The 20426-nt window shown below is 44.8% G+C and overlaps 1 protein-coding gene across 1 annotated transcript in view; it reads left to right on the forward strand.

Moving 5' to 3' along the window:
- AGBL4 (AGBL carboxypeptidase 4) overlaps nt 1–20426 on the forward strand; it is a 2899935-nt gene that overhangs the window by 2651651 nt on the left and 227858 nt on the right. The window contains exon 11 of the mRNA XM_073642636.1: nt 597–759. Within this exon, the coding sequence (XP_073498737.1) occupies nt 597–759 (163 nt within the window). The remainder of the gene's footprint in view (nt 1–596; nt 760–20426) is intronic.

A 20426-nucleotide genomic window follows, 5' to 3' on the forward strand; every position in this document is an offset into this window, starting at 1 on the left:
GGTATAACATCACCACAAACACTGCGCCCCCGCCGGGAGCTTCATGGCCGAGCAGCTGCATGCAGCCTTACATCACCAAGCACAATGCCGAGCGTCGGATGGAGTGGTGTAAAGCCGCTACCACTGGACTCTGGAGGAGACGTGTTCTGTGCAGTGACGGATCACACTTCTCTATCCGGCATCTGATGGAAGAGTCTGGGTTTGGTGATTCCAGGAGAACGCTACCCCCTGAATACATTGTACCGCTGTACAATTTGGTGGAGGAGGATAATGTTTGTTTTTCAAGGTTCGGCCTCGCCCGTTAGATCTAGTGAAGGGAAATCTTACTACTTCAGCATGAGACAGTTTGGACAATTGTAGCTTCCAACATTATAGAAGCTGTTATAGCTGCAAAGTGGAGACCAACTCCATATTAATGTCTATTGACTTAGAATAGAAGCTCCTGTGGGTGTAATGTGGAGGTCTCCGAATATTTTTTGCACACTTTGTGTATCTGGCTTGTCCCATGAATGGTGGGAGGACAACTTGAACCTTGTTTTATATGAAGTAGGTTTGCAAGAACCCTAAATGTTCCCTTTTACATTTTTCTCTTGCAGTCAAGCACCTCCTTCAATAGAGACACAATTAAAGCCGGAACTGGCAGGAGATTTCTTGGAGGTCTTCTGGACAACTCTTCATATTGTTACACCTTGGAAGTCTCCTTCTATAGCTACATGCTGAGAGGAACCGTCTCGGCTGTTCCTTACACCGAAGAAGCCTGTATCCTTTTATAACAATAGTGTGACATGGAGAAACACAAGGTAAGAAATATAACGAACGTATAAAATCCATCGGCAACATCAAAACAGTTAGTCGAATTTAAGAATCTTTCTTAAAGGAACAAAATTATTCCTGATTAAGTTTTTGACAACCATTCTCCATAATGTTCTTCTTTTAATGAAGACTTGTCGCCATTCTCTTCCCCTCTATACTGTGTCATGTTCGAATAATGCACTCATTGACCAAATAACATGGGACTTTAGTGCCTTTCCAAAGATTTGGGTAATAAATTGGATTTAGGTGGTGAAAGCTCCTTGTGCCATATAAAGTCCATCATACTCCTCTGAAAAGAGTCTTCACGGCATCGGGGAACTGTATCTACTTTTATTAGCATGTCGTATTATACTCTGCAAAGTGCATAATATCAGATTTCATCCTCTTAGAAGGAAGTTAGGTTTTTCTGCACCATTTCCAGCCGGTGAGGGATCAGCCGAGCTTATGCTGATCAGAGTTTATCAGGTAGACGTTATAAACTGCATCCATCAATAGCCGGAGAGATAGACTCTTGTTGGAGATCAGGGAGATTTCCGGAAGCCTGGATTACAGCAGTATAAGGTCTGTAGGTTAAAAATGACCCTGCTTAGCCAAGATCAGCAAATAAGGCAGGAGAGTTAGCGCATGAATTCCAGCAAGGAGAAGCGGGTCGCCAGTAGATAATTTGATTTGCGACAAGACAGACACTTCTTGGCCTGATATCTCCTCCTGTCATAGTCATTTCTCTCCTTATTCTTGGGGAAGGCAGCAATTCATGTCCCGGCGAAGATAGAGTCACACCGGCGGAGAATCAGAGCAGCCAGAATTTATACAGATTACATCTCCATTTCATTCTTATGTGAAACATCAGATCAATGGAAACTCCGTATTCTGCTATTGTTGACTACAGGAAAAACGCCTACAGGTTTCTTATACTTCGCTGGACAATATATTATTACCTTTCTTTATTTTCTTATTTTTGTATATATTTCATTATTAATTATATATATTAAAAATTCCAAAATAAAATCATTGTATATATAATATTTATTTAATTTTTTTATGTTATTCTACACTGCTCAAAAAAATAAAGGGAACACTCAAATAACACATCCTAGATCTGAATGAATGAAATATTCTCATTGAATACTTTGTTCTGTACAAAGTTGAATGTGCTGACAACAAAATCACACAAAAATCATCAATGGAAATCAAATTTATTAACCAATGGAGGCCTGGATTTGGAGTCACCCCCAAAACTAAAGTGGAAAAACACACTACAGGCTGATCCAACTTTGATGTAATGTCCTTAAAACAAGTCAAAATGAGGCTCATTATTGTGTGTGGCCTCCACGTGCCTGTATGACCTCCCTACAACGCCTGGGCATGCTCCTGATGAGGTTGCGGATGGTCTCCTGTGGTATGTGTCACACAGGTTGCTAGCCTGTGTGAACTGAAGCTGATAAACTTTCTGCCGGCATGTTATATGCTGGAGGGTTAACTCACTTAAAGGGCGTGGTTTTAGGGGAATGACCTAGAGATGAGAGGGACGTCATTCCCCATACCTCCACCTCAGGGTGTGGCTGAGCAATGTTTAAAAGTTCAGTCCTGTTTTTTTTTCTCTGTGCTGTGTTTGGAGAGGAAAGGTCTCCAGACTGGACAGCCATAGCTCAGGAGGGAGCTGAAGGCTGGACTTAACCTGTGTGAGCGACCCGCACACACATATATGGACTGTGCTACAGTTTATCTTTTGTTTTGTTGTTTTGCCAAGTAAGGCTGTGTTTATTTTGCTGGAGTGCAGAGCTTTATGATGATAATAAAGCCTGCAAAGAAAACCCGGGTTCCTACGTCTACTTCCGGAAGTGGCCAAGCGAGTCATCTTACCACAATATATATACATATATATTTAGAACTGTGCAAAAGTTTTAGACAGGTGTGGAGAAAATGCTGCAAAATAAGAATGCTTTAAAAAGTAGAAGTTCTAATAGTTTATTACGCTTGATTTCTCTTTCTCTTTTGCTTATTCACTTTGTATTCTGTTAATTAATAAACTATTTGTTAAAGCATTTTTCACACTTGCCTAAAACCTTAGCAAAAATACATAAATAAAAATACTAAAAAATAAAATAATACAATTATAAATACAGGTGCATCTCACAAAATTAGAATATCATCAGAAAGTTAATTTATTTCAGTTCTTAAATACAGAAAGTGAAACTCCTATATATTATATAGAGTCATTACAGAGTGATCTATTTCACGTGTTTATTTCTGTTAATGTTGATGATTATGGCTTACAGAACTGAAATAAATATACTTTTTGATGATATTCAAATTTAGTGAGATGCACCTGTACATACTTATATATGTATATATTGTTTTTCGTTTTGGTCTTTTTGTTATTCTTACATTTATTTACTTTTTTTTTTCTTTTTCTGTATATATTTTTATTATTTTTATTTATTTTCTTATTTTTTGCTAAAAAATAAATAACTAAATATATATACTGTTATCTTTAGTTTTTTTCATCATTATTCTTTATTTATTTTCTTATTTTTTAATTGTTTTATATATATTGTTATTTTTTTTGTCTTATTTACTTTCTTATTTTTTACCTTTGCTGAAAAATATAAATAAAAAATATAGATAGATAGACATTTTTATTATTTTATTTATATTCTTATTTTTTTTTTATTTTTCTATCCCAGGATGAACAAGGACAATAACGACTGTAGTGGGGTTGAATGAAAACAGAGAGGCAGTGAGGTCCCACATTATACAGAAAAGACTAGAAGAGGCAAATTTTGATTTGCGTTTTACCCCATAGTAAATAATCCCTGTACATTCAGTTGACTTGACATAATTTTATAGTTGATATGATAAAATAGTCAAAAACTTTATTTTTACATTACTTTTTCTTACCCCATAAAAAGCCCAACAGAGTGCCTGTCACTAGGTTTCTCTAGCAGCTGATATGGCTTACAGGAGAGGGTGGGTCTATGTCTCTCTGCTCCTGCTCTCCTGTCTGCCACAATGCAGGCATTACATAAAGACTTTCAGGATAGGCAAGCCAATGGAGAACAGCAGGAGTAATGCATACTGGAAAGTGAGTGAATGGAGTTTACAGAACCTATAGTGCTGGCAGAACACCGATGAACAGAAAACTCTCATTGGAAAAGAGTGAATGGCAAGTTACAATCCATGAGAATCAGCACGGGTCCTGGGCATATTAGACTGGCATGTGTAGCCAAAGCAGTTTTAGCATTTTGTGTGGAATGAGTACCATGCTTTTCTACAGCACGGTGGCTCAGTGGGTTAGCCACAGAGCCAGATTATTAATAGAAGTAATGCCGCCACGTGACACTGCTCTAAATGTTGTCTACTGAAGTAAAAAAGAAATAAATAAAAGAATTGAATAAAAAAAAATTGCTAAATAATAAATCCGATATCATGAAAAACAAATTACCTTCATTTCTCCTTTAAAAGAAAATGTCAGAGAAATGTCAGCTATAATAAAATGTCTCCGTTATGAAAGATCACTTTGAATATTTGACGAATGTACATATGTAAATGTCTCCATAGTTTGACAGTAGAAAATTAAGTGAATTTATATCAGGACTCCATTACATTAGTGTGGAAGCCATATTCACATGGGGGGATATGTAACAGTGGGCAGGGTTTGTACCCCTTCCGGTGCATTTATTGTATCGGCTTCTATATGGCTCGCAGAAGTCTAATCATGAATAACATTCTTGGGTTTTGTTCATTGATTAATGCTTTAATAAAACCTTACGGTGTTTGAAACTATTTTTTTCTGATACAAAGTTCCAAATCCAAAGAAAAAAAATAAAGGAAGATACGGACTCAGAATTTCTGTTTTTCGGTCACCATACATCCATCAACAAATGCAATAAAAATGGGCCAATGCAGGAGGTGAGCTGTGACATCTCCTATTGTGAATGGTGGATCCTGTGTCATCTACTGTATATAGAGGTGTTATCAGTCATTGTACAGGAGGAGGAGAAGGTGAGCTGTGACATCACCTATTGTGAATGGTGGATCCTGTGTTATCTACTGTATACAGAGGTGTTATCAGTCATTGTACAGGAGGAGGAGGAGGTGAGCTGTGACATCACCTATTGTGAATGGCGGATCCTGTGTTATCTACTGTATATAGAGGTGTTATCAGCCATTGTACAGGAGGAGGAGAAGGTGAGCTGTGACATCACCTATTGTGAATGGCAGATTCTATGTTATCTGCTGTATATAGAGGTGTTACATTTCACTGTAATCATATCTGTGAAAATAATGTTTTTTTATTATAAGCGTTGATTCTAGACAATCAGATTTTCTTAATGCAAAAATAGTTATTTTCATTGTTTGGGGAAATAAGTAAAAATAATATAATCAATGACTGGGGAGGAGGTGCTGGATTAGCATTTTAGATTATAAGAGGTTCATTATAGGATAAAACGTCTTACAAGCAGTAAGTACAGCATTTGCTGGAAGGAAAATCTTGGCAGTAAGTCACTGGGGAAAAATGGGTTAATTCTGAGGAAGAAAACCCAGAGCCAGCGGCAGTGACGACTATTTACTTTTCTCCGCTTGGCATACATGGAAATTGTGTTATCAAATGTTCTGTCTGATCCTGTCAGGTTTATAGCGATCGCTTCAAACAATTTAATGTTGCTGAAAGCACACAGTTACAAATTATAGACTTTTAAAGTTATTTCACAGTGATAATGCTGTCAACCTCTAATACAGCTTCTAAAAGGCACAGTGACGATAATGACACACGGAGGAGCCGCGAGTGGAGGCGCCCGGCGCCGGATTCCTGCCTTTGTTGCTATATTGATATCTTTTATTTTCAGTCGAATGTCTGCAGCGTTCGCTCACGCGCTCGGCAGCGTGTCTGGGTGACAGGCAATCACAGTCAGGCGGCTAAAAGGCATTCTGGGAATGAAATGGGGGGGAGAAAAAAGGCAAATGAGACCACCGCATCGATTCTTAGGTGATCGGACTCCTCACCATTTTCATGTAAAATTCAAATTGATCAAAAATTGGTGACTCGAATCACAGAAATCCAGCAAAAATGGCAGCCAAGCGAAGATTATTTTGTTTGATTCTTTTGAGCGCCTGGAAGGGGTTTAAAAACCACTAAAGACTTAGACCATGTTCACACGTTCAGCATTTGGTCAGTATTTTACTGTCACGGGTGTGTCAGGTGTAACAGACAGTGTGAGACATGTAGATCTGGAGGCTGCCAGTCATTATATGTCTCACACTGGTAACGCCCCATTTAATTTAAAATAACCTTTGGGGCATATTCTTGGGGAGATCTACAGTGCCTACAATTAGTATTCAACCCCCTGCAGATTTAGCTGGTTGACACATGCGGAATTAACTTGGCATTGTGACATTTGTACTGTAGATCAGCCTGGAAGTGGGAAATGCACTGCAGCAATTTTTTTTTTTTTTTTTTTTTTTAAACGTTAAAAGTTAATTCAGAGTGTCATTTATTATTCAACCCCTCAAACCACAAGAATTCTGTTTGGTCCCCCTAAAGTATTAAGAAGTAGTTCAGGCACCAAGAATAATGAGCTTCACATGTGTGGATTAAAGATCTCTTTTGCCAGCCTTTTCTGACTATTTAAGACCCTCCCCAAACTTGTGAACAGCACTCAGACATGGTCAACATGGGAAAGACAAAGGAGCATTCCAAGGCCATCAGAGACAAGATCGTGGAGGGTAACAAGGCTGGCAAGGGGTACAAAACCCTTTCCAAGGAGTTGGGCCTACCTGTCTCCACTGTTGGGAGCATCATTCGTAAGTGGAAGGCTTATGGAACTACTGTTAGCCTTCCACGGCCTGGACAGCCTTTGAAAGTGTCCTCCCGTGCCGAGGCCAGGCTTGTCCGAAGAGTCAAGGCTAACCCAAGGACAACAAGGAAGGAGCTCCGGGAAGATCTCATGGCAGTGGGGACATTGGTTTCAGTCAATACCATAAGTAACGTACTCCACCGCAATGGTCTCCGTTCCAGACGAGCCCGTAAGGTACCTTTACTATCAAAGCGTCATGTCAAGGCTCGTCTACAGTTTGCTCATGATCACTTGGAGGACTCTGAGACAGACTGGTTCAAGTTTATATGGTCTGATGAGACCAAGATCGAGATCTTTGGTGCCAACCACACACGTGACGTTTGGAGACTGGATGGCACTGCATACGACCCCAAGAATACCATCCCTACAGTCAAGCATGGTGGTGGCAGCATCATGCTGTGGGGCTGTTTCTCAGCCAAGGGGCCTGGCCATCTGGTCCGCATCCATGGGAAGATGGATAGCACGGCCTACCTGGAGATTTTGGCTAAGAACCTCCGCTCCTCCATCAAGGATCTTAAGATGGGTCGTAATTTCATCTTCCAACAAGACAACGACCCAAAGCACACAGCCAAGAAAACCAAGGCCTGGTTCAAGAGGGAAAAAGTCAAGGTGTTGGAGTGGCTTAGTCAGTCTCCTGACCTTAACCCAATTGAAAACTTGTGGAAGGAGCTCAAGAATAAAGTCCAAATGAGACACCCAAAGAACCTAGATAACTTGGAGAAGATCTGCATGGAGGAGTGGGCCAAGATAACTCCACAGACCTGTGCCGGCCTGATCAGGTCTTATAAAAGACGATTATTAGCTGTAATTGCAAACAAGGGTTATTCCACAAAATATTAAACATAGGGGTTGTATAATAATTGACCCACACTTTTATGTTTAAAATTTAATAAAATTCAACTGAGCAACATAACTTTTTGGTTTGTAAGATTTATGCTTCTGTTCATAAAACCTACTCTCGTTTGCAGTTTGAAGGCTCTAACTTATTTGCATCTTATCAAACCAGCTAAATCTGCAGGGGGTTGAATACTACTTGTAGGCACTGTATGTCCGGCCCATAGATCTTAGCAGCTCAGTTACATATTAAGAAAAACATGGATTTCTCTGGAATAAGACATCGGATCGCAGATATCAGCAAAGTATGATTTTATTAAATTTTTTATGACCTCTACGTACATGCCCATCAGAGGCATAACTAGAATCCGCTGGGTTCCTGTTCAAAATATGGACCCAGGCTCCCACCTGCATGTGGGTCAGAAATATGGGCCCTTGTAGCATTCCAGATCCTATAAAGACATCAGCCTTCGCCCCAGATGTTATATTGTCTCCAGTCCTAGCTTCTTCCTGTAATAATCTCCTCCATCCTGGCCCTTTCCTATAATAATGTCCTCTATCCTGTGCCCCCTCCAGTAATAATATCCACTGTCCTGGGCCCTTCCAATAATGATGTCCCCCATCCTAGGCGCATTCTTGATATAATGTCCCCCACCCTGAGCCCCTTCCTGATATAATGTCCCCCACCCTTGGCCCCTTCCTGATATAATGTACCCCACCGTGGGCCCCTTCCTGATATATAATTCCCCCACCCTGGGCCCTTTCCTGATATCATGTACCCCACATTGGGCCCCTTATTAATATAATGTACCCCACCCTGAGCCCCTTCCTAATATAATGTACCCCACCCTGGGCCCCTTCATGGTCATTATGCCCTAATCCTGAGTCCCTTCCTGATATAATGTACCCCACATTGGGCCTCTTCCTGATATAATGTCCCCCATCCTGGGCCCCTTCCTGATATAATGTCCCCCACCCTTGGTCCCTTCCTGATATAATGTACCCCACCGTGGGCCCCTTCCTGATATATAATTCCCACCCTGGGTCCTTTCCTGATATCATGTACCCCACATTGGGCCCTTTCCTAATATAATATACCCCACTCCGGGCCCCTTCCTGATATAATGTACCCTACCCTGGGCCCCTTCATGGTCATTATGCCCCAATCCTGAGCCCCTTCCTGATATAATGTACCCCACATTGGGTCCCTTCCTGATATAATGTCCCCCATCCTGGGCCCCTTCCTGATATAATGTCCACCATCCTGAGCCCCTTCCTGATATAATGTCCCCCATCCTGAGCCCCTTCTTGGCATAATGTCCCACATTCTGGGACCCTTTCATGATATAATGCCCCCCATCCTAGGCCCCTTTCTGTCTTCTTCAGAACATTTTAAAAAGAAACAAATGATTATTCTTACCTTCCAGCCCACTCCCACGACGTGCGGAGTTCTCCTCTTTAGCTGGTGCAGAGTTGTAGGTCTGCAGCAGCTAGAAAGTCATCACTACATTATTGTACATCGTGGGAACACATTTTCTTCCTTTCAAAATATCACTCTTCCACCCATTCAGTGGATAGGTGATAACAACATTTAGAACCGACTGCTGGGACCCCCACAGACTTAGCCCCCCATTTGAATAGAGCGGAGGTCTCGCCTGGGCACTGCGCTCCCTTCATTTTCCATGGGACTGCTGGAGATCGCCGACGACGCCCCAGCAAAACTTTTTAGATTTACTAAAAGAAAGTAACACAAAATTCTGATTTCACTGTATAATATCCAGCACGACATCTTAGAATTTTCGGCGAGTCGCACTTAAGTACAAACAATACAGGAGGTTCATCTATATTAAAGTGATGCTAATCATCTCCAGCAAATATGAACTGACAATATAAATGTATTCTGTCTACTTCAAGGCTGGAATGCTTAAAATACATCAGAACCGCTCCTTTCATTGTCACCTGTGCAAATTTGTTTAATCCCCTCCAACGAATCCTCAAAGTTTCTCCTTTGTCTTCTCTAAGTACACTAAATAAGAAGCGGGCGCAGAGGCAGCGGCGTGGAGAAGAAAAGCTTCTGTTTGTATCTTAGCTCTGATATTCTTTTACTTCAAATACAATGTAGATCAACAAATGAAAGCCGCGTTTATTCAGCTAATGCCGCGGATTTACCATAATGGCAGGTTGTTGTTGTATTTTTTTATATATGTATTTTTTTTTCTAGCATTGACGGTGCACGTGGGTGAGATGTAAATGAGCGGAAATGTGCTGCGATCTGCAGATATTAGTAATGCACAGTCTGAGATCTCTTCATCTGTTTTGATACTAGATTATTGTTCCTCGACTGGGGAACCTGAAAAATTAAAATAAAATAAGATGTAGAATAAACTGCTGGAAAAGTGGGAATCAACTATACTATACAATATTCATAGATTTAAAGAAGCACTCCTCCTCTTCCCATCAAAGTTTTTATCCTCTTAATATATTGCGGTCATCACAATATATAGCACTGTGCACTTACAATTGCTCATTTTGCCTTTCTACCCAGCTAATTCTTCCTTTTTCCATTAGGTCTATGACATCATGTTATTAAAAACTGACTAGCTGAATCCTTTTAAGCTCTATGTAGAAACAGGAGGTAAATTTTCGCTGTATGAGTCATGAGTCACTGCAAAAGTCTCTGGTAGAAGGGGGAGGGAACAGCTGCATCAGGAGTTGAAGATGGGAATGATAAATGCAGGGAAAAGAAACTTCCCGTTTCTACACAGAGCAGAGAAAAGAGAAGAATTAGTAGGGTAGAAAGGCAAAATGAGCAAATGTAAGTACACAGTGCTATATAATATGATGATTGCAAAATATTAAGAGGATGAAAACTTTGATGGGAAGAGGAGGAGTGCTTCTATAAATTCCAAATACAGTCCTGCTCATCATTATTTGCACTCATGAAGTTTAAGTACATAATGTGGAATATCTCCTGAAAAAAAATAATCAAGTGAAACAGTTTTTTTGTATAGAGACTCGTGTTAAATTCAAAAGAGCAAATGATAATCAATAATTTAAAAAAAAAATGGGAGGGAAAAATAGAAAAACCTAAAGCTTGCTATGACACTGGTATTGTCACCCTTTACATTAACTTAGTATGGAAACACATTTTGACTCGCCTGTGGTAAATCATAAAAGAGATTCACCTGTGATTAATGGTCGGTGCCCATGTGACATGAATTAGCCAATGAATGATGACTTCGGTGTTTTAAAAATCCATATGTTAGGCCCTGTTCCTTTGTCACAATGGTGAAGACAAGAGACCTGTCTGAGGCCATCAGAACTGCTATTATTAGCAAACACAAGACTTCCAAAGGGTATAAGGCCATCTCCAAAGACCTTGGTATCCCAGTTTCAACAGTGCGCAATGTTATTAAGAAGGTTGCCAATCATGGAACTGTCAAACGTCCTGGACGTGGGGGAAAGAGGAAAATTAACAAGAGATGTCTTCTAAGGTTGGTGCAAATGTTGGAAAAAAACAAAATGTCAAACATCCAAAGACCTGAAGTTCAACCTGGAGCAGTCTGAGGTCATGGTTTCAACAAGTACCATACGCCGCACACTAAACCAAGCAGAACTTTATGGACAAAGGCCAAGGAAGAAACCATTGCTGAAGAAAAGACATAAAAAGGAACGACTTATGTTTGCCAAAGAGTACCTTGACAAACCACAATCCTTCTGGGAAAATGTTCTGTAGACGGATAAAAGAAAAATATAGCTTTTTGGCAATGCAAAACAACAGTGTAACATACCTGGCGGCGTCCTTGCATGGTGGTCCATCTCCCACTGTGCAAGAGGGCGCACTTGATCTCCTGTCCAGAATGTCTCTCTGGCTTCCCTCCATGCTGTCTGTTTGTGTCTGTTTCTGCTGCTTAAGGGCGGCGCCCGATCACTTCCTGCCTTTTGTACCTGCTGTGGGTCACACCCCTTGTGCGTCCTCAGCCTATTGCTGTCTGTCACTTGGTATATAGCTCAGCAGCTCCCTTCTATCCCTGCCTGAGCATAGTGTTTCCTTCAGTGTGTGCTTGCACTCTGAAGGTGCCAGGTCCCGTCTCTTGTCTCCTGCTTTTTTATCAGTTCCCGTGTCTGAACTGAGTCCTGTATGTCTCCTGCTTTGCGGTATCAGCTCCCGTGTCTGAACTGAGTCCTTTCTGTGTTCTCTTGTCTGTCCTGTCTGAACACGCTCCTAGCCTGTTCCTCCTGCCTTCTAGGGGCCGATTACCTAGACCCGTTCCTGTATCTTGTCTGACCTGTCTGAACACGCTCCTTGCCTGTTCGTTCCGCCTTTTAGTGGCCGATTTCCTAGACCCGCTCCTGTGTCTGGTCTGTCCTGTCTGAACACGCTCCTTGCCTGTTCGTTCCGCCTTCTAGTGGCCGATTTCCTAGACCCGCTCCTGTGTCTGGTCTGTCCTGTCTGAACACGCTCCTTGCCTGTTCGTTCCGCCTCTCTGGGGGCCGTATTCCCAGACCCGCTCCTGTTTCCCTCTGCAGTGTCGGTCTCCTCCGTACACTCAGTTCCAGTCTGAACTCTCTCCTGTCCTTTACCTGTTTTGCCTCTATGTCCGTTCCCTTCCTTTTTCTGCAGAGTCTGAACTCGTACCTAACTCCTGCTTGTTGTCTCTGCAAGTACTGTGTGAGTATCTGGCTCTGTCTTTCCCTTCCTGTCTGTTCCGTGTGAACAGAGCCCTGTCCTCCCTGCTCAGCCTTGTCTGCACTCTAGCTGTGCTTGCCTGTAACCCTCTGCCTGTATTGTTCCTGAGTCCCGGTGTGTACTGGGTCCTATCCCGCCTGTGTTCCTACCTGCTAGTGCCTCCCTGTCTGCACTCTAGCTGTGCTTGCCTTTACCCCCCTGCCTGCATACCCGCCTGCCTGCATACCAGTCGTGCCTGCCCATACCCACCAGTCTGTGTGCCAGCCTACCAGCCTGTTCCTGTATTTCCCTGTGTGGGTCAACAGCCGTGTCCGGGGTCTGTCCTGGAGTAGCACCTGGTCCCTCTGCTCGGTTCCTCCTTGGTGCACTGGCGTCGTATGCCGTCGTGCGACCCTGGTCGGATCGGGTGAATACTTAGTCACGCCCCTCCAGGCATTCACTCTCCGGCACGGTCCAGTGGAATCACTACCAATCACACGCACACGCCGCTTAGCCCGGGCGTGTGCATAACAGCATGCTCAGGCCATGGTTCCCGTTGAGCCCCACGGCCTTCGCTCTTTGAGAAGTTTTTCCAGCGAATACATGCATTAAAATAAAATAAATAAATTTTTTTTTCCCCCTTTAGCTGAGTTCCAGGCGAATTACGCACCCGTCCAGATGGATCTATCAGCCCTCGTTCCTGCGGATCCGCCACATTACTATGGGGATCCAAGACAGTGTCGTGCATTTGTGGAGCAATGCATGCTACACTTTAAGGCCTACCCTCTCTATTTTCCTTCCGATTGGGCTAAAGTGGCCTTTATGATTGACTACCTAGCGGGTGATGCCTTGAAATGGGTCACCCCCCTATGGGAAGCATGGGATCCTGTCATCCTTGACCTGCAGGCCTTCCTGGTGGCCTTTCGTATGGTCTTCGAGGACCCTAACTCTGAAGCCCCTGCTGAAGCTTCACTTCCCAATATCCCGGAGCAGCCCCGACGGGTAATGTGTGTGGGTAGCGCAATAGTCCTCCAGCCCAATGAGACTACTGCCCACCCAGAATCCTCACAGGGTGACTACGCTTTCCGGAATACTTCTCTCAACCTCAAGAGGCAGTCCAGACGTGCTAGACTTAGAGGCAAGCCGTCACGCCAGGGTCTGTCCTCCCTGAGACCTCCTGACCCCAGCCTTGGAGTCCCTACTGAAGCTTCATCTCCCTGTATCCCGGAGAAACCCCAATGGGTAATGTGCGTGGGTAGTGCACCAGTTCTCCTGGCCGAAGAGACTTCTGCCCATCCAGACTCCACACAGGAGAACTTCCTGCACCCGGCATCAGATGCTTCTTTCTCTTTAACCGGTGTGCATGTCCAAGGATGCTCCAAAGCTGTGGTTACCTCAGAGTCTGTGCACCTCTACTACCTGGCGGAGGATCCCCTGTTGCCTCCTGAACCCTCCGGGATACCACTCGATGACAAATGGAGAGAGACTTCTCTACACCCGGTACTCAATACTTTGTCCGCTTCGTCCTGTGAGCCTGACAATGGGTACCCCAAAGTGGTAGTTACCTCCGAGTCTCTACACCCCTCCGACCAGGCGGAGGATCTCCAGTTGTCTCCTGAACCCTTCGGGGTGCTACCTGGTAGCGAAAGGACAGAGACTCTCCTATACTCTGTACCTGATACCTCGCTCGCTTCGTCCAGTGAGTCCAACTTAGTGTACTCTGAAGCAGAGGTTACTCCTGAGTCTCTACACCCCTCCGACCAGGCGGAGGACCTCCAGTTGTGTTCAGAATCCTTCGGGGTGCCACCTGGTGGTGAATGGACAGAGACTTTCCTATATCTTGGATCTGATACCTCGCTTGCTTCGTCCAGTGAGTCCGACCTAGTGTACTCTGAAGCAGAGGTTACCCGTGAGTCTCTACACCCCTCTGACCAGGCGGAGGACCGCCAGCTGTCTCCAGAACCCTTCGGGGTGCCACCTGGTGGTGAATGGACAGAGACTTTCCTATACTCGGTACCCGATACCTCGCCTGCTTCCTCCAGTGAGTCCGACCTAGTGTACTCTGAAGCAGAGGTTACCCGTGAGTCTCTACACCCCTCTGACCAGGCGGAGGACCGCCAGCTGTCTCCAGAACCCTTCGGGGTGCCACCTGGTGGTGAATGGACAGAGACTTTCCTATACTCGGTACCCGATACCTCGCCTGCTTCCTCCAGTGAGTCCGACCTAGTGTACTCTGAAGCAGTTGTTTTCTCTGAGCCTCTGCACTCTTCTGACCCGGCGGAGGACCTCCAGTTGTTTCCTGAATCCTCCGGGATACCACCAGATAACAAAGAGACAGTGACTTTTCCTCATTATGTACGTGATAACCCGTCTATTTCTTCCTGTGAGCTTGACAAGATGTACCTCGAAGCAGAGATTACCCTTAAGTCTCTGTCCCCCTCCAACCCAGTGAACGACTGGCCCTCGAATTCCCTGCGGAAGATTCTGGCAGGCCTGAAGAAGAGGGGGCGTAAGGGGGGAGGTACTGTAACATACCTGGCGGCGTCCTTGCATGGTGGTCCATCTCCCACTGTGCAAGAGGGCGCACTTGATCTCCTGTCCAGAATGTCTCTCTGGCTTCCCTCCATGCTGTCTGTTTGTGTCTGTTTCTGCTGCTTAAGGGCGGCGCCCGATCACTTCCTGCCTTTTGTACCTGCTGTGGGTCACACCCCTTGTGCGTCCTCAGCCTATTGCTGTCTGTCACTTGGTATATAGCTCAGCAGCTCCCTTCTATCCCTGCCTGAGCATAGTGTTTCCTTCAGTGTGTGCTTGCACTCTGAAGGTGCCAGGTCCCGTCTCTTGTCTCCTGCTTTTTTATCAGCTCCCGTGTCTGAACTGAGTCCTTTCTGTGTTCTCTTGTCTGTCCTGTCTGAACACGCTCCTAGCCTGTTCCTCCTGCCTTCTAGGGGCCGATTACCTAGACCCGTTCCTGTATCTTGTCTGACCTGTCTGAACACGCTCCTTGCCTGTTCGTTCCGCCTTTTAGTGGCCGATTTCCTAGACCCGCTCCTGTGTCTGGTCTGTCCTGTCTGAACACGCTCCTTGCCTGTTCGTTCCGCCTTCTAGTGGCCGATTTCCTAGACCCGCTCCTGTGTCTGGTCTGTCCTGTCTGAACACGCTCCTTGCCTGTTCGTTCCGTCTCTCTGGGGGCCGTATTCCCAGACCCGCTCCTGTTTCCCTCTGCAGTGTCGGTCTCCTCCGTACACTCAGTTCCAGTCTGAACTCTCTCCTGTCCTTTACCTGTTTTGCCTCTATGTCCGTTCCCTTCCTTTTTCTGCAGAGTCTGAACTCGTACCTAACTCCTGCTTGTTGTCTCTGCAAGTACTGTGTGAGTATCTGGCTCTGTCTTTCCCTTCCTGTCTGTTCCGTGTGAACAGAGCCCTGTCCTCCCTGCTCAGCCTTGTCTGCACTCTAGCTGTGCTTGCCTGTAACCCTCTGCCTGTATTGTTCCTGAGTCCCGGTGTGTACTGGGTCCTATCCCGCCTGTGTTCCTACCTGCTAGTGCCTCCCTGTCTGCACTCTAGCTGTGCTTGCCTTTACCCCCCTGCCTGCATACCCGCCTGCCTGCATACCAGTCGTGCCTGCCCATACCCACCAGTCTGTGTGCCAGCCTACCAGCCTGTTCCTGTATTTCCCTGTGTGGGTCAACAGCCGTGTCCGGGGTCTGTCCTGGAGTAGCACCTGGTCCCTCTGCTCGGTTCCTCCTTGGTGCACTGGCGTCGTATGCCGTCGTGCGACCCTGGTCGGATCGGGTGAATACTTAGTCACGCCCCTCCAGGCATTCACTCTCCGGCACGGTCCAGTGGAATCACTACCAATCACACGCACACGCCGCTTAGCCCGGGCGTGTGCATAACAAACAGTTTGCTTACAGACGGCGTAATGAAGCTTATAAGGAAAAGAACACCTTACAAACAGTTAAGCATGGTGGAGGATCCATAATGCTGTGGGGTTGCTTTGCTGCGTCTGGTACTGGAGGCCTTGACCGTATCACAGGTATCATTAAATCAGAGAATTATCAAGAGATTTCAGATCGAAATGTCCTACCCAGGGTAAGAAAACTTGGTTTGAGTTGCAGATCATGGGTCCTCCAGCAAGACAATGACCCAAAGCACACAATCAAAAGTACACAGGAATGGTTGAAAAAAATGTACTGTTTTAAAATGAGTCCTGACCTCAATCCCATTTAAAATGTTTGGGGTGATATGAAATCTGCCATTAGGAAAAAGAACCCTGCAAAAATTCAAGAGATTGAACAAACTGCAAAGGAAGAGTGGGAGAAAATTCCAGCTGAGAAGTGCATGAAGCTTATAGATGGCTGCAAGAAACGTTTGGAGGCTGTCAGCAATGCCAAAAGGTGTGCAACCAAGTATTAATTAGGGGTGCCTTTATAGATGCACATGCTGTTTATTCTGTTTCTTCTTTGATATTGCAGCATGGAAGTTGAAATACAATGTTTTATCGTAGTATTACTTTGGACCACTAATTAAAAAATCTTGAGGATATAACTTTGGTACATTTCCATTTATTTCTGAAGATATTGTACAGTCTATGAAAAAAATGAAGGGGTGCCAATAATGTTGAGCAACACACACACGCATATAATATAAAAAGTCTACACACCCCTGTAAAAAAAAAAAACTTTTTTGTCATGTAAAAAAATCATACCCAGGTGATTTCGCCACCTTTCCACCTTTAATTTTGCCCATAATCTATACAAGTCAATTGAAAAAAACTGAAACCATTTTGAAGGAGGAAAGCAAGTAAGAAAAAAATTAACTAAAATAATGTGGTTGCATAAGTGTGAACATCCCCTAAGGCTGTGTGCCCACTATGCGTTTTCAAAGCATTTATGCTGCAGAATATCCGAAGCATAAACGCTTGGGCAACGCTTGGTAATCCGCCCCCATGGTCCCCAATGACAAGCCGCAATGTCAATGCCCATGCTGCGGATTTTTCCGCAGCGTTTATGCTGTGCTCAAAAATCCGCAGCATGTCCGTAATCGCCGCCATTGACTTGCATTGAAACGCATAATATCCGTGTCAGTACATTTGTACACACGGATATTATGCGTTTCAATGTGCGGATGGTACCCAGGCCTGGAGGAGAGGAGACTCTCATCCAGACCTGGGTACCATAGAAACTGTAAAAAAAAGAATTTAAAATAAAAAATAAAGTTTATATTCACCTTCCGATGTCCTCCGGGTGTTTTGTCTGCTCCGTCCGGTCTCTTGCAATGCTTGCGCTGTTGTGAAGGACCTGCCATGACGTCACTGAGTCATCTGACCCATCACATGGCTCAATGGTGTCATGGCAGGTCCTTCACACCACCGCGAGCCGCCCAACACATCGGACGCAGCGGAGATAATACCGGGAGGACAACGGAAGGTGAGTATAAACTTTATTTTTTTATTTTTTACCATTCTTATTCTTTTTTTTTAACTATTACTTGGTCACATTATATAAATCGATGCCGGTTGCATGGATTTATATAGTGTGACCAAGTTGTCAAGCACTTTCCAAGTGATGCTAAAATCGCTTGGAAAAGTGCTTGATTACCCGCATGCAGAAATGCATGCAAAAACGATTGACAAACGCTTCTACCTGGCGAGAAAAACGCATGTAAAAAACGCTTGACAAACGCTTCTGCATCTGCATTTCTGCATCATGGGCACATAGCCTTATAATTGGGGATGTGTTTGGCTTCAGAATTAGTCAATCACATTTTCATTCTTTGTAAATAGTAGTCAGTGCATGGCCGCCGTCATTTACAGTGATTCTGATTCAGATAAAATCCCTGTTTTATCAAAACTACAGCAAGCATCCCAGTAAGTGATATATCAATAGAATCAGGGTCTCTGCCCCTTCATCATGCTGCTCCCAGATGGAGTGATGGAGTAGAAAAAAACAGGAGACATTCCTTTAACTTTGATTTCTATTATTACAGTTCATTCAAGTTAGTTGCAATACCAGACACAGCCTATGGGAGTGGGGGCGCTGTTTCTTGAATAAAGAGGTTTTTGTAAAATGATATGAGCCACAGTTCAGTACTGTAGCAGGGTATCATCTAGAAGTGATAAACTGTTGATGGGGGTTTTATGGTGATAACTATGGATCATATTACAAGTTCTGTGTTTTTTTATGCACTTGCACAATTGCTGGCTGCCATGGATTGATACCTCGGCTCCCTTGTGCTGAGATATTGGAGCTTTCTTTTTGTGCAGACATTGAGATTCCAGCTTTACATGTGATTTTACCGCGAGCTGTCCACAGTGCTGAAGTGATGGGTCCTGACAGCTGCTGCTCCCTACAGTGACTGAGCTATTACTGAATGAAACAATGTAGTCACACTCCCCCCAGGGTCACACAGAATTCTGCATTAACTGCATATTAATATGTTTATCAGTTTATTTATTGAATATAGTCCTGATCTCGGCTTACAACAATGCAGATTTCTTAACCCGGGGGTGGGTGTGATTGCAGGACTGACTATTATTATGTTCAACAGCAAGTAACTAATCATCAGGGATTTTAGGAACATGATTACACTACTAGAAAATGCAGCGCAGGTCAGTTACAAAAATGGAGAAAAGTACTGTAACTGTAATATACCCGGCAAATGGGCCACTGCCTACAAAATCCTTAAGTGGCACAATGCAGGTTCACTGGGTGAGGTGAATCTTCTAAGCCCAGTGTCCGGGTGGGCACATGGGCATTGGTGCATCAGGCGGATGCGTCCTGGAAGCCGCAGGTGGACATATAACAAAGGCAAGCTAAAAGTCTTAAAGTCCTGGAAGCTGCAAGCAGACAGGAGACATCCTGGAAGCCACAGGCAGACATGAAGCAGGGTTACTGGAAGCTGCAGACAAACAGGTGAAGTCCTGGAGACCACTGACACGTAGTGGGGTTACTGGAAGCTGCAGACAAACAGGTGAAGTCCTGGAGACCACTGACACGTAGTGGGGTTACTGGAAGCTGCAGACAAACAGGTGAAGTTCCGAAGACCACTGCCAGGCAGTGGGGTTACTGGCAGCTACAGACAAACAGTTGAAGTCCTGGAGACCACTGACACGTAGTGGGGTTACTGGAAGCTGCAGACAAACAGGTGAAGTCCTGGAGACCACTGACACGTAGTGGGGTTACTGGAAGCTGCAGACAAACAGGTGAAGTTCCGAAGACCACTGCCAGGCAGTGGGGTTACTGGCAGCTACAGTCAAACAGTTGAAGTTCGGGAGACCACTGACACGTAGTGGGGTTACTGGAAGCTGCAGACAAACAGGTGAAGTCCTGGAGGCCAATGACAGGTAGTGGGGTTACTGGAATATGCAGACAAACAGGTGAAGTCCTGGAGACCACTGACAGGTAGTGGGGTTACTGGAAGCTGCAAACAGGTAACGTCCTGAAGACCACTGACAGGTAGTGGGGTTACTGGAAGCTGCAGACAAACAGGTGAAGTCCCGGAGACCACTGACAGGTAGAGGGGTTACTGGAAGCTGCAGACAAACAGGTGAAGTCCTGGAGACCACTGACACGTAGTGGGGTTACTGGAAGCTGCAGACAAACAGGTGAAGTCCTGGAGGCCAATGACAGGTAGTGGGGTTACTGGAAGCTGCAGACAAACAGGTGAAGTCCTGGAGACCACTGACAGGTAGTGGGGTTACTGGAAGCTGCAAACAGGTAACGTCCTGAAGACCACTGACAGGTAGTGGGGTTACTGGAAGCTGCAGACAAACAGGTGAAGTCCCGGAGACCACTGACAGGTAGAGGGGTTACTGGAAGCTGCAGACAAACAGGTGAAGTCCCAGAGACCACTGACAGGTAGAGGGGTTACTGGAAGCTGCAGACAAACAGGTGAAGTCCTGGAGACCACTGACAGGTAGTGAGGTTACTGGAAGCTGCAGACAAACAGGTGAAGTCCCGGAGACCACTGACAGGTAGAGGGGTTACTGGAAGCTGCAGACAAACAGGTGAAGTCCTGTAGACCACTGACAGGTAGTGGGGTTATTGGAAGCTGCAGACAAACAGGTGAAGTCCTGGAGACCACTGACAGGTAGTGGGGTTACTGGAAGCTGCAGACAAACAGGTGAAGTCCCGGAGACCACTGAAGGGCAGTGGGGTTACTGGAAGCTGCAGACGAACAGGTGACGTCCTGGAGACCACTGACAGGTAGTGGGGTTACTGGAAGCTGCAAACAGGTAACGTTCTGAAGACC

Source organism: Phyllobates terribilis, unplaced genomic scaffold (assembly GCF_046119375.1).
Source record: "Phyllobates terribilis strain yellow unplaced genomic scaffold, ASM4611937v1 Scaffold_8__6_contigs__length_399053987, whole genome shotgun sequence".
In the NCBI taxonomy this organism is placed as follows: Eukaryota; Metazoa; Chordata; class Amphibia; order Anura; family Dendrobatidae; genus Phyllobates; species Phyllobates terribilis.